The sequence below is a fragment of the Triticum urartu genome, chromosome 7A (genome assembly GCF_056163025.1).
Source record: "Triticum urartu cultivar PI428250 chromosome 7A, HENAU_Tu73, whole genome shotgun sequence".
NCBI classification, from domain to species: domain Eukaryota; kingdom Viridiplantae; phylum Streptophyta; class Magnoliopsida; order Poales; family Poaceae; genus Triticum; species Triticum urartu.
Genome location: NC_141879.1, coordinates 705,403,422 through 705,425,114, shown reverse-complemented (window position 1 = coordinate 705,425,114; position 21,693 = coordinate 705,403,422). Strand labels below are relative to the sequence as shown.

General features: G+C 41.8%; 4 protein-coding genes across 4 annotated transcripts in view; 1 reads left to right on the top strand and 3 right to left on the bottom strand.

Annotated features, from left to right (window-relative positions):
* The window catches only part of LOC125525257 (uncharacterized), a 38,529-nt gene extending 34,942 nt beyond the window's left edge, over nucleotides 1-3,587 (bottom strand). Inside the window, exons 1-2 of the mRNA XM_087536680.1 lie at nucleotides 3,486-3,587; nucleotides 3,221-3,324 (exon numbers count right to left, since the gene is read on the bottom strand). Coding sequence (XP_087392806.1) covers nucleotides 3,221-3,224 — 4 coding nt within the window. The 5' untranslated portion in view covers nucleotides 3,225-3,324; nucleotides 3,486-3,587. The remainder of the gene's footprint in view (nucleotides 1-3,220; nucleotides 3,325-3,485) is intronic.
* Nucleotides 3,588-8,177: 4,590 nt separating this feature from the next.
* On the bottom strand, nucleotides 8,178-8,657 carry LOC147961834 (uncharacterized). The gene is made up of 2 exons (XM_087536622.1): nucleotides 8,431-8,657; nucleotides 8,178-8,310 (listed from the first exon to the last, which is right to left on the bottom strand). Exons 1-2 carry the CDS (start codon nucleotides 8,655-8,657, stop codon nucleotides 8,307-8,309), a joined length of 231 nt encoding a protein of 76 aa, XP_087392748.1. The 3' UTR covers nucleotides 8,178-8,306.
* A 342-nt stretch (nucleotides 8,658-8,999) lies between these two features.
* LOC147961833 (uncharacterized) lies at nucleotides 9,000-12,067 on the bottom strand. Its single transcript, XM_087536623.1, has 2 exons — nucleotides 11,949-12,067; nucleotides 9,000-11,510 (listed from the first exon to the last, which is right to left on the bottom strand). Exons 1-2 carry the CDS (start codon nucleotides 11,967-11,969, stop codon nucleotides 9,012-9,014), a joined length of 2,520 nt encoding a protein of 839 aa, XP_087392749.1. The 5' UTR covers nucleotides 11,970-12,067; the 3' UTR covers nucleotides 9,000-9,011.
* Nucleotides 12,068-12,533: 466 nt separating this feature from the next.
* On the top strand, nucleotides 12,534-14,050 carry PRPL35 (Ribosomal protein L35). Its single transcript, XM_048687427.2, has 3 exons — nucleotides 12,534-12,855; nucleotides 12,961-13,077; nucleotides 13,820-14,050. The coding sequence occupies exons 1-3, from the start codon at nucleotides 12,628-12,630 to the stop codon at nucleotides 13,895-13,897; spliced, it is 423 nt and encodes a 140-aa protein (XP_048543384.1). The 5' UTR covers nucleotides 12,534-12,627; the 3' UTR covers nucleotides 13,898-14,050.
* The last annotated feature ends 7,643 nt before the right edge of the window (nucleotides 14,051-21,693 follow it).

The window sequence follows — 21,693 nt, the reverse complement described above, 5'->3', positions numbered from 1 at the left end:
ATCTAACTTCCGGGACGGTCACCCATCCTCTCACTACTCCAGCCTGAGCACGCTTAACTTCCAGGTTCTATTCTCTCTCGATTCCAAGTCTGCACTTGTTGTTTTCCTGACAATAGTAAGATGTCAATCCTATTAACCCTCGGGAGTTTAGCTTGAGCATGAAGTCACACATTTCGCTGTTTGAGTTTAAAACTATTGTTCTAAAAAACAATAATTATTTAGTAACACTAATATTTCTTGAATAAGGAGTTTGACCACATTTTGACCAAAGTTTGACCACAGTTTGACCAGATTTGACCAAAATTCCAAAAAACTGAAATAATTATTTAGTAACACTAATATTCTTGAATAATTATTTAGTAACACTAATACTTCTTGAATAAGTAGTTTGACCACAGTTTGATTTGACCAAAATTAAAAAAACTGAAATTTGAGCATAACTTTTTTTCCTTTTAGAATTTGAGGATTCTAAAAATTTGCAAACAGGCCATAGGCGGTCTCCATCGTATGCGGATTTTCGTGCTGAACATTTTGATATATTATACGTTTTTTTCTGACATCATATGCAAAAGTTATAGCCGTTTTACATTTTTCCTACACTTTTTGCAAAACATGTCCAAATTTAAGTTTTTAAATTTTCCTAACTAGTAGATGTAGTAACATAACTACATCTCGAAGGATTTTAATTTTTGAAACGTTTTGATATATTATACGTTTTTTTCTAACATCATATGCAAAAGTTATAGCCGTTTTACATTTTCCCTACACTTTTTGCAAAACATGTCCAAATTTAATTTTTTAAATTTTCCTAACTAGTAGATGTAGTAACATAACTACATCTCGAAGGATTTTAATTTTTGAAACATTTTGATATATTATACGTTTTTTTCTGACATCATATGCAAAAGTTATAGCCGTTTTACATTTTTCCTACACTTTTTGCAAAACATGTCCAAATTTAAGTTTTTAAATTTTCCTAACTAGTAGATGTAGTAACATAACTACATCTCGAAGGATTTTAATTTTTGAAACATTTTGATATATTATACGTTTTTTTCTAACATCGTATGCAAAAGTTATAGCCGTTTTACATTTTCCCTATATTTTTTGCAAAACATGTCCAAATTTAAGTTTTTAAATTTTCCTAACTAGTAGATGTAGTAACATAACTACATCTCGAAGGATTTTAATTTTGAAGTTTTTACCATTTTCTTTTGCTTTTTACAAAACCGAAAAGGCGATCCACGGGGGGGGGGGGGGGGAGGGGGGGTAGAGTTTCAAAATGGGACCTTTAGTAGTAGCGAGGGATTTTACCCCTCGCTACTACCATGGCATGTCCCGGAGGGGCACGGTTGAGACTTCTTAGTAGTAGCGTAGGGTAAAAACTTAGTAGTAGTGCGAGTTTATAACCCTCGCTACTACTATGGCATGGCCCAGGGGCACGGTAGAGACCGCTTAGTAGTAGCGAGGGGTAAAAACCAGCGCTACTGCTATCAACTTAGTAGTAGCGAGGGTTAAAAACCCGCGCTACTACTATGCCATGTCCCGGGGGGCACGGTAGAGACCGCTTAGTAGTACCGAGGGTAAAAAACCGGTGCTACTGCTATCAACTTAGTAGTAGCGAGGGTTAAAAACCCGCGCTACTGCTACTTAGCAGCAGCGCCTGATTTCAAAGCGCGCTGCTGGTAAGATTCTGTGTATAAGCTTTTCCCTAGTAGTGTCACACCGGAGCGAGCCGCCACCCAAATCTGTCGTAGATCCAGGGCTAGGATGCCATCTTTTGGCCTGTGACCTAAGCGGCAACCACACTGCATCACCGCTAACTCCCTGCGCTGCATGCCAAGGCCAGGTTCCTGGATTTGGGAGCCACTTGACACCGCACGCGTCCTCCAGAGAGCGCCAACCCATGTGTAGCCACCGCACAGCGAGCCCGTGCTGCGAGCCCATGCCCATGTTGAAGCTACACCCCTGACGCAAAAGGCGCCGCCATCCGCACCTCCTGCCGCACCGCTGCCCCACGCGAGCAAGGTGCCTCCGCGCGTCCAAGCCGTCACTCGCTAGCCTCCAGACCCGAGAGGAGGGGAGGAGATGCCTGCCGCCACCAACGCAAACAGGGCTTCGCCTAATGGCAGGGTGGCTGGGGAGGGAGCGTGAGGAGGGTGAGGAGAAGTCAATGGCTAGGGTTCATCCTCTCGGTCGCCTGTAGGGGCAGCGTGAGAGAGAGGGGATTTTTCGGGAAAGAATTTACTGCTGATTAATATTATACATCAACAAATTTAGTTTGTTATGCTAATTAATATCAAGTGGTTCAAAATTTAATGTACGCATCTTTATCGTCTTTGATCAAGTGCATGAGTACATTGGGCCACAAAAGGCTTTGGATTCTTCGGAGCTATCTGTATTTGTTTTTCAGTTTTCTTCTATTAGTGTCAATATTGACTTAAACCAAAAATGGCCTGCAGTTTGCTAACCACCTTTTTCCACGGGTTGCAAGAGGTGAATTAGTTTGCTAACCAACATTGACTTAAACAAACCCAGATAATTAACGCCCCAGAGGTTCATTTGTTTTGTGATGGTCACTAGATTGAACTTGAAATGACGACACCAATGAACAAGCAGAAAATAATAAAATTTGGTCAAGACCCTTTTGCATATGTAACAAGATATTTAAATATCGACCGTGATATTTAGGTATACACGATTCATTTATTGTCATATAACCGAGACTAACATAAAAATAAAATAAAATGTTAATGAAATTTTGTAGGTGCGTATAAAATATCTACATGTGCATACAGGATTTGTTTCACAAATTTATGGGACTGGCACGGGCTAGCAAGAATGTTCTTGACAAGTCTGGGAGTCGGAGTATACCAGGGAAAGAAACAAGTTTGGTGTTTTGGCTCCTAGCTCCATAGAATCCGGGTATTTTTTTAAAAAGGTTGAAAAGAATATTTAGGAGTACACATGGACATTAATCCGGGTTTCTGGTGACATCAAACTATTTATACATCGCATGCACGATTATAGGTTGATGTATGAAAACGCATGGGACATGAAAATCTCAGCAGAACTAGATGATAGGAAACGATTAATTAGTAAGTTCTATGGAGGTAGGAGCCAAAACACCAGAACTAGATGAAAGAAAACGATGAAAATCTCAGCAGAACTAGATGGAAGAAAACGATGAAAGAAAACATAAATTACACAAGAGTATTACCCATGTGGGAGGAGTCATGATGAAATTCTCTATCAAGATCAAGAAACAAAAGCACCTGCAGATGAACCAATCTAACCCATGGGGTGAAGTTCTGTAACCACTGCCTGCATGCACAGCAGCAACAACATGTCACAATTGATCTTCACCATTGTTAGTTAACTAGTAATACCCCGTGCAATTTTAGCTAGAATAGGGTACAAGGACAAGGTTGAAGTCTCAAACAGAGCTAACAAAATGTCACTATTTTTCAGTAGCATGTGCATACCTTGACAGTAGACAGGAGGAGCAGCTTGAGAAACAGAGACTCGATTTGAACTGTTTGACGTGCCGTGACTTCAGATGAGAGAGATATGCAGGAGGATAGATATGTTTTGCTCTGTCAGCATTCTTTCTTTAACTTAAGAAGGCAGAGTTACTTGCGTGCTCTGAATCTAACCCATCGGATGAAGTTTTGTCACCACCGCATGCCTGTATGCATAGAAAAGATAACATGTTAGGAGTACGTTTCTGCTCCACCATTGTTAATTATAGCAAAAAAGAAAAAGGCACATGAACATTGTTAACAGTATGCTCGTACCTCGGGGACAGATTAAGAGCAGCTTGAGTCGTGTCCAATCAGCTTCCGAAACTGCTAGATATGCAGGAAGGTCGGTATGGTTTGCCCTCTCAGTGAAGCTGAAGGTAGCCTTGTCAGTTTGGCAATTGGCATGGGAACCAGCCCGTCCTTCTCTACACTAAAGAAGGCACAATTCCTTGCGTGTTCTCTGCATACTGGATGGGTCTCTTTCTTTTCACCAAAGCATGTAGTGATGATGATGTCTGGCAGTGTACGCTAGAATTCTCTACAGATGTACTACTAAGCAGTAAAGAAGCAGCAGCAGCAGCAAAGTAAAAACACACGCACAAGCACACGGCTTTGCTCAAAGCAGATTCAGAAGCAGGTCCCGTTGATATTTAACAGGCCCATTTTTGGCTTTGCTCAAAGCAAACATGTTGGAAAAAGCAGAATTCGTTGATTTCTACATGCTCCGACCTAGATCATTGCCTGTTTTATTGAACTAAACAACATGCATATTGAAGCTCTGACAGTAATCACTATCCACGAATACATATTTGGATGCAGAATGACAAGGCAGCGGATCATTGGCAATGCGCCTCAGGGGCTTTTGAGCTTTAAAGTTTCCAGCATCTACAGACTTCTATCAGTGCAAACTTATGTCTTGCCAGTGCTCAAATAGATATGGAAAACATGCTGCCAATTGAAGCATAAAATCTTTTTCTCGCTCTTGGTTCATAACAGATTAAACGCTAGAGCCATGCTTCGGAGGAAGAATTTTTTCATTGAGTATTACTGCTGTGTTATATGTGGCATGCAGACTCTTGAAACCAGAGAGCACCTTTCTTTTCCCACTGTCTTTTTGCAAGGCCTTGCAAGGCTTTGCTGTGTTATATGTGGCATGCAAACTCTTGAAACCAGAGAGCAGCTTATTCTGGTATTGCAGAAGTCAATCAACTCAAGCAGTTTCTCAAGGTTCCCTTTAACTTAGAAATCATCATCCTGGCATCTTGGGCTATCTGGCTTACCAGGAGTGACTACATCTTCAATCCTCCTAGTGTCTACAAATGCAGGCAAAGATTTAAGGAAGAGATTCTTTGGATCAAGCACAGGGCCACAAGGAAAGATTATGCCAGCTTTGAAGATTGGGCTAACAACTTCAGATACTGTGGTCTGACAACCTCCTGTACTTGTTGTATTTATTTTTGTTATTTCTTCCCTTTCTTGTTTTATTTTCTTCTTCTTTGTATTTGATACTCTGTACCATTTATTTAAAAATCAATAAAATAGGAAGCAGAGCCCTGCTGTTTCCCTCAAAAAAAAAAACCAATGAAGCGGATGCGAAGGTTAGTAGAAACCTGCAATGCCTCTTCTGTCAGAGTATACTAGTATACCATTGCTAATAAGGATGCACTGCAGTGTACATTTCTCCACAGAGAACGAGTAAATGAGATCAAAGATCTACAAACTGAGATCACAAATAACCAAAATGATGAGCAGCTGCACTGCAATGCAGCATTATCTTGCCTTTTACGTTTCAAGAAAATAAATGATGACCAGAAGCTACGAACCACAATAATAATCAGTAAAAGCAATACAAACCACACCAAATCAATCGCTTTAAAATTTCTGTGAGATTATTCAGAAATTCAACTGTTGCCACACATTAGTATATATGTATATCACAAAAATGATGACATGCATTGCACGTTTAAATGTCATAAGACAAAACACAAAATGAGACAGACATGGTCAACTCTTGAACGCAGAGAACCCAGTCTTAGCATCAACGCACAAAGGGATCAGTTAGATCCAAGTCACGAACATGGCAGATATCTCCTATATCCCGCAGACATCTATCAGTCGTAAAGTGAAACCGAGAACCTGTTGAAGCCTTGTTTTCCAGCTGTAGCAACCTCTGCTGTTTTGCAATAAATTCCTCGTCAATGGTTTCAACCTTAATTGTCATTGAATCTAGTTCTCTCTCGTTCAGCACAAAGAACGTAGCGAAGTTAACTTCAGACACAATGCCCCGATAAGTTTCCAATACTATAGTCTTTAAATGGATATCAAGACATCCAATAAGATTTTGATGTTTACGGCGCCAAAAATTATTTGGTCTTGAACCTGATACACGGATTGACTAAAAAGGAAGATGGATGGAAAATAAACCCACCTCAGCTCAGAACAAAAATGTATATGAAAAGAAATGCGGAAAGGTGTGACAACACCCGGGTGTCCCGGCACCCTATATCGCAAATCTGACTTGGCATGCATAGCAATGTTTAAATATCCTTGAGACTGATACGACAATATCACAAATTCATCAATTCCAATGCAGTCGACAAACATCATCTAAAAAAAATTCAGTCCATAAACTGGAAATCTATTCCCTTGGTACTATAGGATGTTCATTCCACAAATCCCACAAAGAAGTCGATCGACAGCAGGTCCGATACAAGCCGATGCACTGAACCAGCTGCTTCTGTGTTCAGAACTTCAGATAAACACATGCGCGAACCGAAACCAGACAGCCAAAAAAGGATTTGTAGATGCACGGAGGCACACAGAGCTGCTGCTTAGTCAATCACTCCAAGTGATATTGAACTTGCGAAAAATTTATTCAGATTGAGAAAAATTTATGATCCAATGATATTCATTCGTCTTATGTGCAATTGGATTGTTGATTGGTCGATTTTGAAGGAAAGACTACTGCAGCTGGGAGCAAAACTAATCGAGCTGGTAGCAAGTGAGATTTACAGGGCGACGCAGGGGTGGAGACTGGGAGTTCGGCGGCTGGAGGGCTAACCAGCGAAAGAAGAAAACAGGTCTTCCTCTCTCTGTTTGTTCGGCTTGTAATCTTGAACTTGCGGGAGAATAACTATCTGGCAAATGATGTATGCGATGCATCCCCTTTTGTAATCCCATGCGGCGGAGGGCAGACCTTAGTTCTTAGCGTAGCTTTGTTGCGCCTGTGATGGAACCTGATGGAACTCCTTCATGTTGCTCACTTTTGGTTTCATTAATGAAATCAGAGGGAAACCTCTTTCATTCAAAAAAATAAAATCACTCCAAGTTCATACTCTTGAGGCTGCAAGCAGGCACGCACATGGCAAGCCACTCTTTTCCACACACATCATCGGCGCGAGCATGCAAGAATCATGCCACTTCGATCTTATTTGAAAGCCACAAAGATCACAAGCATAACAGACCCACCGCAAGCTCACACCTGACACAACAACACGCAGTAGCAGTAGGAGTCGATCGACGACTGACGCCAACTGTTGAGATCAAGCAACCCGGGAAGCACACAACAAACCGAACACTTGCAGCAGGTAGCAGGACCTGCAGGAGCCAGCGTCCATTTGATCTCCCATGTACCGATGGAAGAACCGACCGCATCAGTGAAGTGCAGCGCATGGATCACCTAGGCATCGTGAGTGGCAGCAGGGAGTAACAAATTAAAGCTGACTTCGAGTATGACCTCAAAAGTTTAGCACTAACAAAATGGATCTGTTACATGTATCATGTATGTATGAGAGAGTACCATATGTTTGAAAATTTGGACACAAAGTGGCGCCATATTTTTGAAAATTTCAGTTATGATGTTCATTCAGCCTGACAAGGCACTGGATGCCAAGATTAGCAGACAGATTGCAGGGCAAAGAGATGACAACCTGCAATTCTCTGCTATCCAATTCCAAACATACCATATGCTAATACGGATGCACTGCAGTGTACATTTCATCACAGAGAACGAGTATATATAGTCACACAATACTCCACTTTATCTCGAGTGAGGAAATCAATCTGTACATCTGAGCCATACACACAGCTCAACAAACTGACATCACAAATAACCTAAACGACGGTCAGAAGCTACATGCAGTAATAACATTCGGATTCTTCAGAAATTGTACAGTCGCTGTCGCATATTATATCAGATAACTTAACGACATACGTACATAGCATGTTTAATTGTTGTCAAAAGGTTCCACGATGATACTACATACTACAAACACTGAGAATATTACAGTTCATCAATGCAATTCAAGAAACTGAAAGCCATTTGTTTTGTATTATTACAAGCTGTTTTTTAAAAGCATAACAGACACACTCACACAGCCAGCTGATGCACGCAAGCACACAACCAAGCAGGGCAGGCACACTCTCAAACCACACCACGCAGCCTTGTAGATGCAAGGAAGCACACACAACTAAGAGGCACCCTCAATCACAAGCCAAACTTCTGCACACATTAAAGGTGAGAGCCACCACAAGCTCGCACCTGACACAACAAACACACGGTAGCAGTGAGAGGCCATTGATCGACGACCAACACTAGCTGAGATTTTCCTTCCATGATTAAGAAACTAGCTAGCAACCCAGGCAAGCTAACCACAGAAGCACACAACAAACCAAACAAATGCAGCAGGCAGCAGGGCAGAGCTAGCTCGTCCATCTGAGATCTCCCATGTAACGAGCGATGAACCAACCACATCAGTGAAGTGCAGCGCAACTGCGCAAGGATCACCTAGGCAATGTAAGAAACAAATTAAGGGTAAGTAACAAACTAAAACTGATTGACTCTGACTATGATCTCAAAAAATATAACACAACAAAAAATGGATTTGTTACATGGAGGGGTGAATACCTGAGGACGGAGACCCTGGGTAGTTTCTTCTTGTAGTAGCGTGAGTGCAGCGGCGTCTCGAAGTGGCCAGGGGCCACCTCCCCGTCCCACTCCAGCGCATCCCAGACGTCTTTCTCGATCTCAACGGATGGCTTCTTCATGCCTCTGCTACGGGCACACACCACCCGCAGCCGGCGCATGCCCCAGCATCCTCTGATCTTGATGGTCTTGAGCTCCGGTGCCACCATCTTGAACTCAGATATCTGCTGCAGCACTGGCAGGTCATGCAGGTGGATGGTGGTCAGCCTTGGGAATGCTACAACTTGGATGGTGGCCAGCCTTGGGTACCATTTCTCGTCTAGCACGAATATGTGCCTGAGGTCTCCGCAGTGGATGATGTGGAGGGTCTCCAAACTTGGGAAGGAGTCGACCCACACAGGGAGCACGAATTGGAGCCTGGGGCAAGAGCGCAACTGTAAGTGTTGCAGTTTTCTGAACGAACCATCATTGAATCTGCGGTAACCTTTACTGCATATCCAGCGGGTTGTTAGGAGATCTGACACCCAGAAGGTCTCCAGATCCTTAAATAGATCTGATCCCCTCTAGAAGACTTCACCCAACTTGGGGCATCTCTCCATGCGGCACTGCCTGAGGAACTCCCAGTGTACCCCAGGCAAACCAGCACTAGTTGAGACATCGTGGACATGCAGGGATTCGGCAAAAAAATTCATCATATCATATAGTCCACTCTCAAAGGAGTGGCTCCCTTCAGCAATCTCAATATGCCGATCCAAGTTGTTAGTCAGAGGCTTAGGGAAGGCCAGCATCGGAGCATCACCGGCCATGCTTTGGACATCACTATACCGGTCTGCTTGAACAAGCTGCGATAGGCTGACTTTATCTCCATACATGTCAATCTTCTTCTCCTTGTATGCCACTTCGGATTCAATCGTTCCATTATACACAGCTGAGGTGGCATGGATATTAAAATAAACGTCCTTAATAATTGCATAATGACTATATAATGGATGCCACAACGACCAAAGAAGCCTGGCATCCACAACAGTGGCATGCACCTCCAAACGAAAGGATTTTTTGGGGTCAGTGCATGGCCGTGGATGGCCAGTTCCAGCTCGTGTGTCTATGCACAACAAATTCAAATGGAAGCTATCTTTAGAGCTCCAAATTATTGCCCGAAGGTGCTCACATCCTAGCAGAAATAGTTGCTTCAGCATTGGGACTTCTAATACCATAGTATTGAAATCAAGTGTCTTGATTGCGGTTCCAGAGAGGTCAAGCTCAACGAGGTTGGGCAACCCACGCATGAACATATTCTCCAATTGTGAGAAACTTTCGAGGGAAATCTTAGAGATACTGGCACCTTCCTTAGTTGCTGGGATCGAAGGACGTTCTTGTTTTAGAGGTAGCTCGACAGTAGGCGCACGAATGAAAGCTGGCCCATATCCATCAAGGCTGAAGCACTTCAGCAAGCGAGGTAGCCCATCAGGGATAGCAACATTTTTAAGCTCATTGCAACCATCGAGAATAAGCACTTGAAGGCTACTTGCTTTAGATAGGCTGTTTGGTAGAATTTTCATTTCACTGTTGCCAGACAGGTCAAGTATTTCCAGCTTTGCCTTGTCCATGAAGGACCTGCTTGGTTCTGTTGAAATATCCGGTCCACGACTAGGCTTGATTACCCGAAGCCTTTTAAGGTTTGGTAGCTGACCTTGTAAGTGAGTTGTGTATTGCCAACACCAGACACCCTCTATGCTTAGCGTCATGAGGTTATCCATGAGATCCATCTTTTCCGGCCATAAGATTTCATTCCATTCAGTGTAATGTAGGTCCAACACCCACAAACTATGAAGACAAACCCACTCAGTATGATCCTCTCCTTCCCCTGTTTTGTCATCTGTACAGTGGCATAGTCCAAGGAATCTTAGGTTATGGCAGTTTAGGAAAGGAGGTGATGCAAAACTGAAGGCACACCAACAGAGAGTCAGTACACCAAGGTTGCTGGAATGTTGAAACAAACCATTTGGTAATGCTGCTGGCTGATCAGATATTTGAAACTCCAAGAAGAATGATGATGTCTCTTCTGGTAAACTTTTGATACCCAGTATTTCACTATCCCTTGATGTGATTGAAATCCAACAGTATGGTCCTTCTTTATACACATCATCTTCTTTAACTATGAGAAAAGGAAGCTTGAAATGTTTCTTGAACTCTATAAGCACATTATCATCACACTCCCATCTTATTTCTCGGTGCAATGCATCACCTATCTCCGTTGTTATGTCTTTTGGCAGTATCCCATCACATATCCAATAACTCGAAGCAAGACCATCCCAACCAGAATTGGTCTTGCAAAAACCACATTGCAGAAAGAGTTTGTATAGACAACAATCGACAACCACCATTGGACTGAATCTCTCGGTGCATGGATTGCCAGCAACTATGATTTCAGCCTCTTTACGCAGCAGTGCATACAACTGTCCACTTAGTAGACGCTCCATCCTATCATATGCCAAAAGATGAGTGTACCTCAGTTTGTGTAGTAGTTCATGTTGGTCGTATTTTTTAATGGTCAACACCCTCCTTTTGTAGGTCCATATAATCACATTGTCACCAAAACTTGTAACCAAAGGAACACCACAGTTGAATAGGTCAACAATCTCATTGTCACCACCATTATGAAAAATGAACACAAATCTGTTGTATTTCAGAATATGATCGATTGCTCTTGATACACTTCCTATCTCATTCCTAGAGCTTTCATCAACTCCCTGAAAATCATCCTCTTCATCCTGTTTATCCAGAACAGCCATTATTGAGCTTTCAAGCTCTAGTTCCTCTGCGATTGCCCTCTGTAATCCTCTTCTATTTTTCCAGTCTGAACAATCTATGTGAATTATCTTATCAAAGCATAGTTCTGGAGTGGTTCTCCTATATGGGAGCACTTCTGCTATGGATCTAAGGACAGCAGACGCCCCCAGTCCATCCCAACCATGTAAATAGATGACCCTTTTATCTCCCATCCTCCGAAGAATTTGGAATATGTTCTCTCTGCTACCATCAACATTTCTGTTAAGGTAACCCTGGATTAAAACCCGTAATCAGGTTAGACGATATTTGCTAGAAGCATCACTAATTCACGTGAACGCAAAATCTGGATACACATGCATAAAAAACAGGTGCATCAGTAAATTATACACGACTCAGTACTTGGTCATATGGTTAATTTATTGTCATGTCACTGACAGACTAGCATGTTTCTTTCCCTTGTGTATATACTCAACTCCCAGCCTAATCAAGAGCATTGTAGCTAGCCACATAAGTAGTTGTATTTTTTGCATTTAATATTATATCCATCCTCCAGTTAGTGAGTTCGGACTATTTATGCATCACATGCCCAATTAAGGTAAAACGTTGATGTATAAAACAGACACACATGTGGAACCACGGAAATCTCAGCAGAATTAGATGAAGGAAAACGAGTAATTATTTCATGAACATAAATTGAACAAGAGTATTACCCTTGCAGCAGGAGAAGTCATGATGAAATTCACTATCAAGACCAAGAAAGAGAAGCAGTGGCTGATGAGTCAGTCTAACCCATCGGATGAAGTAGTGTCACCACCGCCTACATGCACAGCAACGACAACATGTTACATTTGAGCCTCAAACATAAGTATCAGTGTAGTCTGTACATCTGGTTCTGGAACGGACTTATCTTATATTGGCTAAAAGCCCTAAAACTACAGAATTTCAGCGAATTTCTTCAGAAATTCCGGGGGAGCTGGCTGATGCCTGATTGCCGGCGGTCCTCGGCGCCCCCTTCGTCTTCTCCCGCTCCGGGGTTGCCGGCGGTCCTGTATCCCGCCGCCAGCTTCCTCTTCTTCGAGCCGGAACCAGATCCGCCCGCCTCCGTCTCCATGGCCGGCCGCGGACGTGGCGAAGTTTTTTCTTTTTTGGTCAGCGTATCGATTACGATTCCGCGGCCCAGGCCCATGCTGTACGCGGCCTTTTTCGTTAGGCCAGCCCCATATGTGGGCCGCTTCGATGGCCCATGTGACGTGAACTTTTGTGAATTTCCCCGTACGCTATCCGCTCAGCTCGGCTCTCTCCTCTATCTAATCCCCTTCGGCTCACTGTGGCAAAGCAGAGGAAGAAGGCGCACTCCCCCAACAAGAGCCACGCGAGAGAGAGGAAGCCATGGCCATGTCGCTCTCCCTCGCGCGCCTGGCCCTCCCGCCGGTCCTCCAGGCCCTCCCCGGCAGGAGGCAGGCCCACTCCGCCCTCGCCTTCCCGGCCAACTCATTCTTCGGCGCGCCGCTGGCCGTGGCCGCCGCCGGCGCCGCCGCGCTCTCCCCGGCGGCCCCGCTCCCGCGCTCCCTCGCCGTCGTCGCCGCCGGGAAGGGGTACAAGATGAAGACGCACAAGGTTTCCTCCTCGCCTTCCTCTCTGGGTCGGTCATCATGGAATGCGTTTGTCGCCCTCGGCGTTTCTTGATTTCCTCTGCTCCGGTCTTTGTGTGCGCGCGTGCAGGCATCGGCGAAGCGGTTCAGGGTGACGGGCACCGGGAAGATCGTGCGGCGCTGCGCCGGGAAGCAGCATCTGCTCAGCAAGAAGAACGCCAAGCGCCGGAAGAGGCTCTCCAAGATGGTAACTACATGCTTCCTCTGCTCACTCTGCCACAGTTTCCTTCTTTGTTCAGCTAATGGTAGTTCAGTTACGAGAGCTAAATGTGAATTCAGTAGTGCCCAAACTGTCCACGGTCAGACGGTTTGGTTGGTGTCAACGTTCCGAATGCATTTCCAGGGCTGTGCCCAAACTGCCGCGAATTCCTGTGCTTCCTTTGAGCTGTGACAACAATGTACATAGTGTAGCTGTGTAGGATGTTTGGCATTCAGAAGCTCCTGCTTGTTATCATTGTGACTAGTTCTCTGTAGGTAATTTCAACTCATTCCACAGTTTATGAACCATAACTGATGCTATATCAAGTCGATGCCGAGAAGGTGGCGTTTCTTTCATATGTATTATGCTATTACTGCAAACTGCTAAATGTTGAATAGGGAATTATGATATGCCATGCTTTCAGGAAAATTTTGTCATCTTTAATTTATATGCACTGCAGAAATCATTATTTGGCCCCTTGAGAACAGAGACATATGCCAACAGATTAGCAACCATGAGCTATGGTGTAGTAATAGAAGCACAAGTCGCTGGAAACTTAAGCCACTGGGATAGTAACAGTAATTTGCTCTGTGAAGTTCCATTTTGGTGTATCTTCTTTAGAAACTGTAGTACTATAACTCCATGACAGCTTCATTAGATCGGTGAAACTTGCCATTTTGTGTCGCGGCGCCAATTTGCTTGCCTCTGAGACTGCTCTCTTCCACTGCAGGTCCAAGTTAACAAGAGCGACTACAGCAACGTGATGGGTGCGCTGCCCTACCTCAAAGTGAACAAGAAAGCAGGCTGAGATCTACCGGGTCTGGTGAAATGACTGCCACTGAGTTTCTGTTCACCCACTTGTAATTTTGTGCATCTTTATCTGTATGCCTTTTTTTCTTAAATACATACCAATGCCAGACTTCACATTCCAAGCAATCATAAACAACTATTCATATGGGCAGTCCAGTGATGTTCCACAACACAGATGCACTCACTTGGTTGAGATGTGTGCATGGAGGACTCGATTCACTGACAGATGGTTGTGCCACGAGTATGACACCAGAAACAAGACACTTTCTTGAGGAACTTCAGGTTCTTTGAGTAGTCATTGCACACAAATCATCTCAGTTGTAACATTGGTCAGGGCTTCATACTGAGCCTACGAGTTGGATCTAGACATTGTTGCTTGCTTCCTTGCACTCCATGATATTATGTTTGAATCTAGGTATACTACAAAGCCCCCATCTGACCGTTTGTCATCTGAACAACCTGCCCAATTGGCATAAGAAAAGCAGCTAACCAAGGAAGATGGAGACTTTCTGAATGTGACACCAAGGTCAACCGACCCTTTATGCATCTTCGGATCCAGTGAGCTAAAATAGGTGCATGAAAATAATGGCAAACTTTGTTATCCAAAGAAGCGAGATCCGACCTTGTAAGAATTAAGTACTCAAGTCCTCCAACAACACTTCTATACTTGCTGAAGTCTTGGGCATTCGAAGGTTCTCCTTCACGGGTAGAAAGTGGAGTTGGAATAGCTTGCGATTATTCATATTGACTCTTACGAGTAATTCAAGTGCATACTTTAGGTGAGAAGTTGCTCATCATCTCGCCTCCTTACCTCAACGCCCAAAAGAGTTGCAAATACCCCAAAACTTTAAGGACAAAGTTAGAATTGAGATCGTCTAGAAGTGTTGTGACAGCATACCATCACAAAAATTATAGTAGTGCCCATGCAAATATCCATTTCTGAGCCCAGGCTCATCTGCACCTGGTCAAGAAAAAGTTCACAAAAAATGCAAAACAATTCAATAAAAATCCTTTTTTTTGCATCGTAGATAATTTGGCGCGTGAGGTGCGCTCCAAATTTTAGATTATTTGAATATATGAGTACCTCTCAGCAAAAAACATAAATTGAGTCAGAGCAGTACGTGAACAATAAATATTTTTACAGACCCCAAATTTGTCTTTTTTGTCGAGAGCTACTCAGATGTCCAAATGATCTAAAATTTGAAGCGTGCCTCACGCACCAAATTTTCTATGATGCCAAAAAGAATTAGAATATTGTGAATTTTTCTAGTATTTGTTTTGAATTTTTTCTTCAATGCAGATGCAGATGAGACTGGGCACCGAATGGCTGCTCTCGTGACCATGCCCTTATCATTAAAGATAAATAGGGGCGTATTAAATTTTGAAGCAATAAAGCGAGTGCCTACATTTTTTTTGCTTGACCTAGAGTACCATGCTTGAGGGCCTCTTTCAGGCGATGAAGGGTTTGCCACGTTTTCAAACATAGTGTGATGTTTAGGTGTGTTCATTTTTTCTCCGGTGAAGAGTGGATTTTATTGTCTCAAAATAAAGTATCAAGAGTACACAAACACAACGAACACACATCCGGCCACTACATGACTAGCATGCACACAACCAATATTAACATACAAACACAAAGAGTCACGCCGGCAAAAACATAATCATACAAGAGCGAAGCTATTCCTAGGCGGAGGGAAAAATTCCAAAGCCATCAAAACAACGAGTACAACAATGACTATCTTTTTACATCACAAGGACAATACGAAAGCTTCTCTAGCGGCAACACCTTCAAGAAGGCAACGACAGTTAACCACCGTCGGTTGCAGGATCCAATCATTGAAGGTCTGATCTTGGGTTTTCACCCTAAAGATTAAGTCTGGGAAAATTCGAACAATGCCTTAAAAAGGTAAAAACAAAAAACACTGCCATTGTTAGGTATACCCAACTAGGGTCAGGCCTTGGGTTTTCACCTCGGAGCTCGAGACAGGTTACTCGAGAAGTACCACCAAATTGAAGTCATGTGTCACCTCGGAGGTCAGATCTTGTCGCCACCACTTTCCACGATCCGAGCGTCATGCGTAGTATGGGACGTGAGATGCCACACATGTGAGAGATCATACACGCACAAGAAGGCAGTCAAGAGTGGATCACCACCAAAAGCTCTAAATGATGAATGTCGCCATCGCACATGCGAAGAAGGTTGATGAGGGAGGAAGGTCACATGCACCTCCAAAATCCCAGTTTGGGACGTTCCAGCGGTCCCAACTATCCTCATGCTCCTTTGTTGTTGCCTGTAGCAGCATAATTGATCAGCAAAATATACTCGTCGTTCTCATAGGATCTCAAGGACCTTCGCGCCCATTGTAACAACCGCCTAACAGCGCACAGCCATAGTGCCATCCGCGCACTCGAGCGGAAGACCGCCTCATTAGGACGCAAAAGGCCGTTGCTATCGTCCGTGTGCCCGAAAATGGGATTGCGACCACCAACACCTTGCCACCTGGGAGAGTCGGCCCGACCTGAAATACCAATACCACTTCTGGAAGCCATAACCTCTCCCTCAAATCGTTCTACATAGATCACATCCCATCACTGATGGCTACTAGAGTAGAGACCTCCCTGCGGCCGCCTTCATTGACCAGTGTGGGCGCTTACCCCGACCATTGTTGTAGTTGTGAGAGGAAGGGAGGACGGGGAGGTAGAAGGCGGCTACTGTGGCGGTAGGGAGGAGGTGCAACAGCTGTTGGGAAGGAAGGAGGCCTGGTGGTTGTTTGAGATACACCTGCTCGCATGCAGAACTTCGCGAATTTGATGTATTCTGCACAACAAGCTAGTTGAACACCATCCTCTGGAGATAGCAAGGATTGACAATAACACATACTCTGTCTGATCTAAAAAGGAAGGATATTATAACAGTTACATATATGTTTATGTTGCCCAACATGTGTTACAGATATATGATTGTAGTAACACAAATTGTATGACGGTACCTGGTGTTACAAATTCTTAGGGGAAAATGATATAATTTGATTAAGTGCTTAATAGACGTCATCATCATAACACATACGAACCGTAGAGGACACATAATTCAAGCGGCAACAAAAATGTCAGTCACAGGATTCGAACCAAGGAGAATCCAACAACACATGAGCTAACCATCAAGACAAATTAACATTGGTGTTAAATTGTCACGCTCCTTTCTTTACTATGCATTTAGCAGGGCAGTTGGGCTATGCAATTTTTTTATCTACTAATGGGTCAATGCCTAAAAGCAAAGCCGACCAAGTAGTTTGGCCTGGCCCAGTGTGGGGCCTATAGCGCATCCCTCAACACCGCACGCGTGTTGAGCCAGCCCTGTGCGGAGCCGTGCGTCTTTTTTCATTTTTGTTTCCCTTTATTACCATTTCATTTTAAAAGGAATTCAAAATATGTTCAGGAAGCTTTGAACAATCATCGAAAATTCGAAAAAGGGAATTCAAAAAAAATCATGAATATGAAAAAGGTTTTGTGAATTTTAAAAATGTTTGTTAATTCAAGTATTCCAGGAAAATTCACGAATTTGCAAATAGTGTTCGAAACTTGAAAAAATGTTTGTGGATTTAAGTAGATATCCCAAATAAAAAATGATCATGAATTTAAAAAATATTAGGTAGATAAAAAATTCATGACTTTCAAAACATGATTATGTATTCAAAAAATAATCATGACGTTTCAAAATGTTCATTAGTTCACAAAGTGTTCGCTAATATCAAAAAATGTTCAAGAGTTCAAAACATTCTTGATTTTTGAAAAATGTTCACGAATTTGAAAATATTGTCACAAACTTGAAAAATATATTTGTGGATTCAAAAAGGTTTTCGAAATAAAAATGTTCACAAGATTTAGAAAATGTTTCTTAGTTCGAAAAAAGTTCACGAATTTGTTCATGAACTCAAAAAAGAAATATTATGTTCGGAAACTGTTGTCAGTTCGAAATATGTTAAATTATTTCAAAAAATATTTGAAAGTTTGAAAAATGCTTGTGATTTTTGAAAACTGTTCGCGAAGTTGAATATATTGTTGAAAACTTGAAAAAATTTGTTTGTAGATGAAAAAACTTTTCAAGAAATCAGAAAATGTTCATTTAAAAAAATATTTGCGAGTAAGAGAAATTATCACAGATTGTAAAATAATTTCATGAAGTACAAAAAGATTCATGAGTTCGAGAAGTGTTCACTAATTTCCAAAAATGTTCGGGAGTTAGAAAAATTCTTGTGTTGTTCGAAGAATGTGCATGAATTTGAAAAATATATTAAATAATGTCACAAAATGCTTGTAGATTAAAAAAGGTTCCATGAAATAAAACAATGTTCATAAAGTTTTTAAAAATGTGAGTTCAAAAAATTATCACAACTGTCACAAATATTCATGAATTCAAAAAATAATCATGAAGTTCAGAAAATATTCATGAGTTCGAAAAGTGTTCACTAATTTCAAAAAATGTTCAGGAACTTATAAAACGTTTATGAATTCGAAAAGTGTTCACTAATTTCAAAAAAATGTTTGTAATTTTTTTTAAAAAGTTGATCGATCCAATGTCGAGGAAGAGCCTCTAGGAGTTGGATTTTGAAAGTCGATCACGATCCGTGGCTTTCTACCAAGCCTCCCTCGACACTATCCAAAAATAGGACTTAGTCGCGCTCCAACGAGGCGAGGAAACCTATGTAAGAAAATATCATTGTGTCTATGGCTGTTAGTGTAGGACCTTCTCTATAAGGTCAAGCGAAGTGTGTAATACCCACAAAAATTTCTTTGAAAAATACATCAAAAAATATTGTAGAACCTATGTACAATATTTGGTCAAATGCACAAGATAGTTGGAAAAATAATTTTTTTGTGAGCGAAAAAATTCAGACTCTAAATTTTCTATGGTTTTTCAAGGTTTGTTTATGTGTTTTTGTTTTTTTATTGTAAGTATATGTAAAGTTATAAAATTTGGAATTCTAATCAAATGTTGCACAGATTATGTCATGTCAGGCCAATGGCCACCGCTGACAGACAAAATATCAATGTGAAAGGCGCGCTGGGAGCCGGGAAGGCAAATTTTACAGTTACATATGCAGGGTGTCAAAAATTTCGATCGATTTTTTACATGACATAAAAAATTCGGCCGATTTAACAACACATCGAGTGCCAAGACCTAACATGTCCTGTATCCCACTTCGTGTGCCGCCCCACCCATCGTCGCCGCCCCCGCATCCTCACTCTCCTACTCCTCCCTGAGACTCATGCATCATCGCCGCCCCGCAAGTTGCCATCTAAATCCGTCAAAGACCATGAGTCACCCTTCTCTCATAGTAGCGCAACGCCGCCAATGTCTTCTTCATCGTTCGCAATAGACACGGCCTAGATCTCGAGAGATGGAGCACTGGTGATGCGTGTCTTGGTGAGGAAGGCGGCATCGGTGGCCTTCATCAAGGCTAAGAACTCATGGGGGTTCAGATCACCATAAGAACAATGTGTAGTGGAATACAGTGAGTTCAAAATCATTTTTTTGTCTTTTCCATATGTTGCTGCATGCCTATTGTCACATAGCTGCAAGCTTTCGATCTTTGTTTTCCTCCAATATTGGTGATGTTGGGCTTGTCCTTGATTTGGCGGTGCTCTTCGGAGCAACAATGCGAGATCGTCAGAATATAGGGAGTAGGCCGCTGCTCCGCCTCCGTTCCCGTGTTCATTGTCCGTTTTTCTGATAGAAGATATAAGAATAGGGATGGGCATAAAATTTGACTAACTAAAAACTAAACAGAAACCGAAAATATCGAATTTTGGCCATTCGAGTTCACTGTGTACAGGGAAATTCAGTTAGCTGCCCTACTTTTTTTTCTCAGAATTAGTTTTTTAGTTGATTTTGAGAACTAGTTAGCTGGCCTACTAACCGAACCAAATTCGGTTGATTCGGTATTTTACCCTTTTAACCGAAATGGCCGAAATTATCCCACCTCAAACTCTCCTCAGCTTCGGCCCAGTAGAAGCCCACCCATCCCATTCTTTGTGCACTGTTCTGTATGTGCAAGGGAACTTGGATGTATTGTTGGTGACTTGTTGTTTCATTTTTGCTTATCTTGCCTATATGTTCATATGATCTTAGTGGAGAATCAGGGTTCTGCTAGTATTTATCACTGATTTTAGTGGATGCATGTACTATTGTCATATGATGTTAGTTGTAACTTGTATTTTGGAGTTCTTGTTTAATTATTCTTGCCTCAAATCAGTATAGAAGAATGATCCCATGAATTCTAAATTAACATGCATGTCCTTTCTGTTTTGCAGCTGAGACAATTTAACTCTTCAAAATGGTATGGATTAGCAATTTCTTAGTTAACCTATCTGTTATTTTGTTTGGTTTGCTGTGCAATCTGCTTCAGTTTGGACATTAATGCTGAATAACATAGTTTTTTTCCCCTTCCAATTTTTCTGTTATGTCAGCAATGCCAGTAGTAAATAATGTTCACTAGGCAGCATTCAAAATGACATGCTCTTAATTAGAGGTGTTACTTATTATGTGCATCTTGATCAATAACATAAACTTGGAGGTTTAATATTTTAGTAAATTGTGTACGTATAGTTCTCCATTGTTGTACACATGAACTTGTTATTGTCGTGAGTATTCCAAGAAAAGGACGGCTCTTCCTTCTAGTTTATGATATTTCTGCTTTTCATTGTGTTCTCAAAGTTTCAGTGGTGTATTTGTGTTGTTTTGACAAGAGATATTATATTGACGCGAATGATGTTGGGTCCACCAGAATTTCCAGGAGGTGATAGAAGTTGTGGTTAATATCAACAATCAAATGGAATATGCAGTCCGGACAATTCTGTGGCAGAGGAAGCTAATATTCCTTTAAAAATATGGAAGATACTAATGTATATGAAAGTAGATTTGATATGCACGATGATGTATCTGTAGTACTCTGTACTAAGGTTGAAAACTTGTTTATGTAAATTTGCGTTCAAATCTGATTTTGTTGTTAATAGTGCAGTCCTGTTGTTTTGACTTAAACATTAATCTTACTGTAATGTGCAATGTGTCATGTATTTGGATTTGATCTCTGGAGTATACCTTATGATTTGCAAAACCTGCTTTTATCTTTGTTAGAATTAAGTGGAGACGTGTCTCTTCCTTACTTTCTTACGCGGGAAGATTTAAACCATGACCTAGGCATATTCAGCGAATGCAAAATGATAGTTATGTGCTCCAGCATGGTACATTAGGCCTGCTTTTTTTACTATCAAATGTGTTACTAGATTGATTGACCACCATGAATTATTGTGTTACAGTTTATGGAAAATTATGTTACTCAATGTGTTGCTAGTGATAAAATAATATGTTACCAATTATGTTATGAGAGTTAAAAAAACGTGTTACTGTCGTAGTTACTATATCTATGAAAATGTGTTACTAATCGTGTTGCTATAGCTATAAAAACGTGTTACTAGCGCATTTAGTAACACACATGATATGTGTTACTATAGCATTGTAACACATTTTTAACATATTGGAACAAATATCATTTGTGACAATGGGTACATCTTAGTAACATGGCCTAGCGTAACACATCTCAAAATGTGTTACTATATGATGCAGTAACACGTTTCTGAACATGTAGTAACACAAGTGCATGGTACAAAAGCTCTGTCCTCCTGTAGTGACCATGGCAGATATTTTGATTCCCACATGGAACATAAATTCCACACCGCATCATATTATCATATAATTTTTGGGCGGAACAATACTGTGTTGAGCCCGCAGGCGTG